Source organism: Triticum dicoccoides, chromosome 6B (genome assembly GCF_002162155.2).
Source record: "Triticum dicoccoides isolate Atlit2015 ecotype Zavitan chromosome 6B, WEW_v2.0, whole genome shotgun sequence".
NCBI lineage: Eukaryota > Viridiplantae > Streptophyta > Magnoliopsida > Poales > Poaceae > Triticum > Triticum dicoccoides.
The window spans coordinates 294843441-294851936 of NC_041391.1; the positions used below are offsets into that span (position 1 = coordinate 294843441).

General features: G+C 47.2%; 1 protein-coding gene and 1 long non-coding RNA gene across 2 annotated transcripts in view; one reads left to right on the forward strand and one right to left on the reverse strand.

Moving 5' to 3' along the window:
- The window catches only part of LOC119325696 (U-box domain-containing protein 34-like), a 7534-nt gene extending 6350 nt beyond the window's left edge, over window positions 1-1184 (reverse strand). The window contains exons 1-3 of the mRNA XM_037599414.1: window positions 1007-1184; window positions 793-911; window positions 592-707 (exon numbers count right to left, since the gene is read on the reverse strand). Coding sequence (XP_037455311.1) covers window positions 592-707; window positions 793-911; window positions 1007-1184 — 413 coding nt within the window. The remainder of the gene's footprint in view (window positions 1-591; window positions 708-792; window positions 912-1006) is intronic.
- A 453-nt stretch (window positions 1185-1637) lies between these two features.
- LOC119326473 lies at window positions 1638-6163 on the forward strand. Its single transcript, XR_005157998.1, has 5 exons — window positions 1638-2162; window positions 2252-2409; window positions 5117-5206; window positions 5294-5352; window positions 6063-6163. It is a non-coding gene; the product is annotated as an uncharacterized LOC119326473 (long non-coding RNA).
- Window positions 6164-8496: the final 2333 nt, after the last annotated feature.

The following is an 8496-nucleotide window of genomic DNA, read 5'->3' on the forward strand; positions in this document are numbered from 1 at the left end:
AGACTTGCACATAGCTCCGCCACTGGTGAGGGGGAGTGTTGAAATATATTGCCCACCTCCCTCCATTAGTTCGGACTTTTGGATGAGTTGGCTGGAGCATGAATTCAATAAGAATCAAGTAAGTTTTCCAAAATATTTTATAGCACATATACGCAATTCTCGCAGCAACGCGTGGGGCATTATCTAGTTATTGTAAGAGGGCATTGCAGCAACCGCTGGTTAACGAATTCTATCAGCTGCAATGTCTAACGCCTGAAATACAATCATCAATCTTCCAAAATACGACCAATGTTTTTTCTCGACCATACGAAATGCACAACGGCTGACCATCTACAATGCAATGCACATCGTGTAAAGACATACGGTACAGCTATAACAGAGGAGGCGTGACATAAGATCTAATTGCACTTTAATTGCGCTTAAAGCTGCGACCTTCCAAATCCACCCTCTACCAGAAAGACCAAATTAATGGCAAAAAGCCTTTGCTGTTGCCACCACTTTTCAGTTAATTGCCCAATGATAAAGCCCTAGTTCAAGTTCACTAGTTCACTGCTAAGGACGATCGGTACAAAAGGAAAGCAGCATACGTACCTGTGGAACCACCGGAAGGAGCCCGAGCCTAGCACCAGGCTCCGTACGCCGGACTCCGCCGCGTACCGCACCAGCGTCTCCGCCACGCCGTCGCCTTCCACCACCACCGTCTCCGCCTGCGCGAAGCCACGGCAGATCGATCAGATCAGAAGCCTGCAAGTGCGACGGTGAGATTGCGACAGTCTCGCGTCGGGCACTCACATTCGCTTTGGCGAGGCGGCGGAAGGGGAGCAGCGCCTCCTGCACGCGCGCGTGCCGGTCTCGGGAGTACGCCTCCACCACCTCGTGCCGCGCCCGCGCCACCGGCACCCGCTCCCCGGCTTCGCCGCCGACCAAACACAAATCAACCGCGTCAGCTCGCGGCAAATCGACCGGGCCGAGGGAGCGAAAGGGCAAGGAGGGGGAGCACGCTTACCCGGGGAGGGGACGAATGTGAGCGTGGGGATGACGTAGACGAAGGTGATGGCGACGGCGTGGCCTGCGCCGCCGTCGCCCAGGAGGCTGGCCGCAGCCCACCGCGCGGCGCGGCGGCTCGCGCTGCCGCCGGGCCGGACGGCGACGGCGACGGAGGGCGGCGGCGAGGCGGAGGCCATGGGACCAGGTCTAGGGGAGGCCGATGCGCGCCGGACGATGGGGAGGCGTTGCCGGCGCCGCCGGACGTGCGGGGTGCAGTGGCCGTGTCAGCCAGCCCGCTCAGCGCGGGATACGAGAGGAGGCGGGAATCAGTTGGTTAATAATAGCTCGCAGTTAGTTGTAGGTGTTGCGACGGGGAGGGTTGTGGTGGGTTCGAGGCGCGGGGCCGCAGTGTCAGTGATAGAGATGGGTTCGATTGACTATTGTTGCGTCTAAAATGTGTAATTTTATACTCCCTCCCTCGCATAATATAAGAACCTGAAACCTAAAAAGTGCTCGTGGGCTCTATTGTCTTACGGAGTACACACCCTTCCGCGTCGTCCGATCGAAATCGCGGCCTCAGGTGCTGGGCGGTCTGGGCCAAAAACAAAATATTCATTCACCTCATTTCTCTGCCCCGTGCGGCCGTGCCCCACGACCCATTCCTCTCCCTCATCCACGAACTCATCTTATCCATCCCCGTGCACACCTTCCTCCGCGCCCCGGCGAGATCCGTTGCGCCCCGCCTCCATCGACCTGGCCACGCCGGAGCTCCTCCTTCCCCAGCCTTCTTCTCCGCCGACGCACCCCACACCCCAGACCGGCAGGGAAGCATCCCGCACCGGCGGACGCGCTCCCCCGCCTCTGACCGGCGCCGGCGTGGCCCCGCGCCGCGCTTCTCCCTTTCGGCGTCGTCCTGCGCGCCGCCGCATCGATCCCTCACCGATTTGATGCATCCCGCGGCTGGGACCTTCGATCCCCGTCGGATCCGGGCCCTTCTTGTCCAACGACGACAACAAAAGCATGCAGCGGCTGCTCCAGCCGCCCCACCGCATATTCCAACCAGCGCCTCCCTGCTTGTTGTGGACTTGTGAATCCATATGTCAACATGCAGTGCCGGTACATAGGCTGCGTCGGCAAGGTCGACAAGGCAATGGCCTTCGTGAGAACATTCTTAGGTATGCATGCATTGCGCAGCCTACTTAGCCTGACCCCTCTTACTTGGTTTGCAGGAACATCCAATTTGCTTGATTTTTTGGTTTGACAGGGGTTGAAACGTCGGTGGGAGCGACGTCGGCACTGGAGTCGTGGCCGTGGCGGGCAAGGTGAACCCAGCGGAGCTCTGCCAGTGGCTCAAGAGGAAGACAAGGAAGGATGCCAAGATTGTCCACCTTCGTCCACCTGATGAAGAATCATAATAAGCAGGTATGGATCTCTCGTGTACTTGTACTACAGAATGAAGGATGATGTGTGTAATACCCAAATGAATGTACTTCTACTTTGCTATCCTCTGCAAATGGTGAGAAGAATCGTGTGTACTCTGTTCTTGCCAGAATGATGATACAAACACCAATTGTATGAAACAGAAACCGTTTTAAAAGAATAAGAAGAAAAAAAGATGAATCCACAGGTCCAAGGAGTAGCCATCCCGAGTTGCTTTGTTCCATTTCTCATGGACAAGATGGATCCTATATGTAATTCCTGGTAGTCTGTAGTTGCCCTTTCGTCAGATTCGTCGAGCAAGGGCGGCATTGTACTCTGATTTCTGTGGGAAATACTACTAAAGATGCACTCCTTTGATTTATGCGTGTGTATGTGTGTGTCTGTCTAGGCATTAATCTTGTGAAGATTTGCCACCTGCTTTTGCTTCTGAACATTTTCTACTAAATATTTATTAATTTGTATGAAATTCTCTTTTCTATCATTTGAAATTTTCCCTTGCACTTCTATCATCCGAAATTTGGTTTGGAGGTTGGGAGAGGGGAGCAGAGGTGGGGGTGGGCGAAGTATGTGGATTCGAGGGGGCGAATCGACCATTTTGCATGGCGGCGGAGTTTCGTGGTTGGGGTGGTGGGTGGTTTCGTGAGTTGGAGTGCCTCGGGAAGTGCCAAAAATTTCCCAACACAGAGCAGACAATTGCTACATATGCTGTTATGAGTTGCCCAAAGTATTTTTTTAGAAAATGATAGTCAGTCCATGCTTGGGTTTTTTATACAAATGTGTCACTAGGTTTACATGGACTTTGATCATGTCTTTAAACTTTTCTATCCATTTTTTATGTGTATTTTTTTCCTCAAAATGATGCACAAAAATTGTGCTTAGAATGTAGCCCCCCATGATAGTTCAAAACACACACACATATTAGGGGCTAGGCGACTACAGACAGCTAGACCAGGCAATTGAAACACAAATATCAAGCAACTTAAAAACTATTCTAGGCAAATGGCAACAAGAGAGAGATAAGTCAGGTAAGTGACATGGTAGGCACTAGGCACACATTTAGGGGGCGGTATCATCACTGCCTACGTGTACCACGAGCACCTCCGCCGCCTGACCCGCCGTCTCTTCGCTTCTCCTCGCGGGCCACATCGAGCTTGGAGGCGAGTCATTCTCCTTCGATTTCTTTACTTCTGGTTCGGTTGCGATAGCTTCTGCTGAAACGGATCTACAAGACCAAGGCGTGCCCCGCGGACAACGAGGTGGCATGGAAGGTCCAGCAGATTACTTCATAATGCGGTCATCATGCATAGGGACACATGTTCTTTACAATGGATAAAAAAGAATATCGCAACCTTGTTATAGCTTTATAACGGATAGGGACACATGTTCTTTTTTATCCATTATAAAGAACATGTGTCCTGTATGAAAACTTGTAGACATTTGCTTATCTGTGTCCAAGTGATTGCAACATATAATAAACCAGAAAAAAATCAAGATTTATATTGAGCTATTGGACTCATTTTTTCTACTGGACTTGCTCAAACTTGCATGGTATTTTGATAAGTAGTTGCCTCATTTCTGCTATTGGACTTGCTGAATGGGTTGACACGCAGTTTGTATCCACTATTTTATTTTCTTTGGCAAGCAAGCTAATGAGTTGGCTGCAGAATCTATGGAAATTGTCTACAAACCCAGTATGAGTTGCTAACTTTTAATCCTTGTTCTAGACAAAACCTGGTTTACTTGGATATAGTATGCAATTTGCTTAGATCAGAGCACAACTTGCCTGTAACAACTAAAGCATGTGTCCAGGGGACACAACACAGCTTGATGTTCCACACAATATAGGTTTGCCTGAAACTTGTAGGCAAATTGCCTACAAACCAAGCAGTAGTTGCTCCTGACTTCCACTATTTATTTTTCTTCGGCTAGCAAGCTTATGAGTTGGCTACATAATCTATGGAAACAGCCTAAAAACTTATTACGAGTTGCTACCTTTCAATCCTTTTTCTAAATAAAACCTGGAGTTGCCTGGATATACTATGCAATTTTCTTAGATCAGAGTACAACTTGCCTTCAGCCACTGATGCATTTGCCCAGGGGACACAACACAACTTGATGTTCCACACAATATATGTCCACATTTATTTTGCCCGAAACATGTAGGTAAATTTCCTATGAACCAAGTAGTAGTTGCTCTGACTTCCACTATTTTTTTCTTTGGTAACTAAGCTAATGAATTGGCTGCAGAATCTATGGATATTGCCTACAGACCGAGTACAACTTTATAGAGGCTACTTGTAGTAGTTGGCTACTTATCGTATCAGGTACAATACTACAAAGGAAAGGATACTTGTAGTTGTACAGCACAGGCAATCTACACAAGAGACGCAGACCCCCTCCCTCACTTTGACCTGACCGCTTGGTCGTACCTCGCCTTTTGCATTTGCTTCAAGCCTGCAGCACTACCACACAGGTCTAGAGGCCTATGGCGGCTACAAAGATCCCTCGTGCAGACTTGAAGCATAAAAAATTGCTGCTATGTTAATTTATCCCATCCCCTGGCCTGGGAGAAGAAGATGTTGGAGCAAACCAAAACCATTGCTCAAAACGCTATCCTGATCACCTAAGTTTCATAAATATGCTTTTCGTAGATGTTATTACCTAAACAAATGGTTTGTTTTGTTTGCAGGGCCTCACTAAATTCTAAAATGATGTCAAAGCAACATTTTCGAGGTTTTGTGCACATGCCCAAGCAAGAAGGTTCAACATCCACTTCCAGGTAAGCTTTGTACAAAGCTATCCAATTTTTTTGTTTCAGCAAAAGAGAGGAGTTGCCTCAAACTTGTGCATTTTGCCTATATCCCAGCAGGACTTGCCTTTTATTTTCCATGTTTGCAAGCAAGAAGCTTTGCCAGCTACTTCCAGGTAAATTTCACACATCCCCAGTAGCTTTCCAACTAGTTTTGTATGCCTCCCCAGTAGCTGGCTATTAGCTTTTTTGTTCCAGCAAATACAGGGAGTTGCCTGAAACTTATATGCAAATTGCCTACATCACATGAACACTTACTTTTTGCCCCCGTCTTAGCTCTTCCAGTGAACATAATCCATCTATATGTTACAAGTATCATCATCATTACCTGAGACTTTATGATTAATGTCACCGTCCTTGGCATATATCTGATAGAGTTTGTCAGCATGTTCCCTGCCTTGTTCCTTCTTGGGAACTCAGGTTTATCGTGCATGTCAAAATTTTCCCATTTCATAGTTCTTCACCCTGTCCTGATATTCATTTGTTGCTTTCAATGAGTCTAAGGTTGTGTATTTTCCCTGTGTCAACTCTGAATTGTTGTCCTGTGTAGTTTGGGGGCAATGCAAAATGCAATGGCCAGCAGGTGTGCTCTTGTAGAATACAACTGCAAGAGAAGCATGGCACCTCCTTGACAAACACGGCGCCGTGTTTGTCATGAATTGGCCCTCCTTATAGCTTGATTTTTTTAAGGAGTTGTGAGTTGTACATTTTTCACATAGAAGTTGATTTAGTGACATCTGAGGGATGTTTTCTTGTGTGTGAAAACTGAAAATAGGTGCACTGAAAACTTGTCAATATAATTTTGTTTTTTGCTTATTGGTACTAGGATGATGAAGTTGTGTCGGTGTTCATGTGTTTGTCGGAAACGATGCGTATAGAGGATCTTCTTGCAGACAGGAATGACCAAGACCTTTGCGCATGATCTGCATGTTAGGTTGGTGATTTGATTTCTATCTGATGAGTGTTGTAGTAGTTACACAACTTGTGCCTGAGAATGTAGTAGTTTTTATAATCGATGATTATGCTTTCTTCTAAGTCAATGATTCTACAGTAACCTACCCTACTTGCCTAATAATGTCAGCAAGTTGCGCAGAATAAATGTTTTTGGCATATGAATGTTTTTGGAACCAGTAAGCGATTGAGGAGAGAGGTCTTGTAGTGCCGGCAACCAGCAAGCAAATTAGGAGCAAGAGCCAAGAGGACGCCACGCGTCGCGACCACCTAGCAGGGAGGAGCTAGATCCGGAAAATCTTTTTCCTAGTGGTCGAGAATTAGCCCGCAAATCTCCAGTAAGTATCTCAAAATCTCCCCCCTAAGCATGCGTATACTCAAATCTATGACTATGTGTTAGAGGCAGGATAGGTAGGTTGAAGAGGGGTGTGTGCAGTCCCGGGTTTTTGGGCGAATCGATATTTTTTGCATGGGGGTGGTTTTGCGGCGTGGGGATGCAGGGGCTGGAATCGTCGACATTTTGAGCCGAAACTGTCCAAAAGTTGCCCGACGTATAGCAGTTAGTTGCTGGAGATGATGGCGCTAGTTGCCTAGAGATCCGCTCCCGAGAGTGTTGGGTTTTATTTTCGCCCAAAACTTACCCAACACATGATAATTAATCATTGGAGAGGCTGACACGAGTTGCCCAAAGATATTTTTTAGCAACAAATTAATTTAGTTTGCCTAAAAGTTGCTATTTTCAATAGGATAAGATGCCTACATATAGACAGTACTTGCCTAAATCACCTAAGTTTGTAGATATTTTGTTATCCACTAATTTGATACACGGAATCGCTTGTCGTTTGGTCCACTTAAATATGCAAACCATTTCGGTTGTAACATAATCAACACCCATTATTTGATACATGGATAATGTTAGGACAAAATTGCCTTATAGTACTAGAAAGTACTTGTAGGCTAGGATAATATTGGGGGAAAGTAGTTCGTGGCAAAGTTGCCTAACTTTGTAGTGTTGTAGGCAAAGTTAGGGGAAGCATCAAAGTAGCCTTACATAGCACCAAAGTCTTCTTGTGTTCATTGATACTGCAAAATTGCTTCCTGAAACACCAAAGTTGCCTCAGATAGCATCAAAGTTGCTTGAAAAAAAGGTTTGGCGAAACATACCCATAGGGGGTCTTGTTTCGAAGAGCTCATGGCAAGAAAGTAAACGGTGAAAACGAAATTGAATTTTGACGCCCAGTTTAGAAGTTATAGCTTTTTACGTTTTTCTGAATGAACTAAATGCACGAGATGCATTTCCTAACTTGTGTGCTCCATATGAGCAGGAAGGAGTGATGGAACCACTTGGTGGGGAGGCAGGATCTTTTCCGTTAAGGGCCACATGGGATGGGGACAACCTTTCCTTTGTAGGACGGTGTGGACAGAATTTTACCTTTTTAGGGTGTGTGCTCGGGGGCACTAGCCAGCCAACGGGTGCTGGCTAGACGTGTCCATATAAGAAAACCTAAAATCTAAGGACACCCATAACGCCCACACATGTGGGCATTAGGGGGTCTGCCCACACCGTTTGTGTAGTGTTTAAGAGTATCAGCCCACAAGCCTACGTGTGGGCAAAACAAGTAATGACTACATGCCTTTTTCCCTCGCGGTCCCTCTCACATGCCTACGTGTGGGCAAAATAGATAACGCCCACACGCCCGTACGTCAGGCCTCCTATATTATGGCCCCGCAGGCCCCGCGCGACAGTCACCACGCGTCCCCGTAGTTGCCATGGTCTGGACCCTCTTCCATGTTCATTTAACTGCAGTTGCCATGTCGCTGAACTACAATTGCCATGTTGGCAACTACAGTTGCCATGGTTGCTCAACTGCAGTTGCCATGTATGGTCTATTCTACTGCAGTTGCCATGATTTCAAAACTTTAGGAGTTGCCACCTACTAACACTAGGCAGTTTCCATGTAGCACTACAAAAAAGGCATGGCAAAAAAACATGTTCGGGTAAAAGAGAGAGTTTTCATGTGCTCACAAGCACGCTAGGGCAGTTGCCATGTAAAAAAAGAGTTGTCATCTGCTTACATGCACGATAGGGCAGTTGTCATGTACCATGCAAAAACACATGGCAACTCGGGTAAAAGAGAGTTAGCATCTTCTTACAAGCAAAGTTAGGACAGTTGCCATGTACCCTGCAGAAACACATGGCAAGTGACAGCTTTGGGTGTGGGCGAGGAGACGGGCGTGTGGGCGAAGTGATAAACGCCCACACACCAGCCCCTTCGCGTGCGTGAAAACTGGTGTGTGGGCGAATTGCT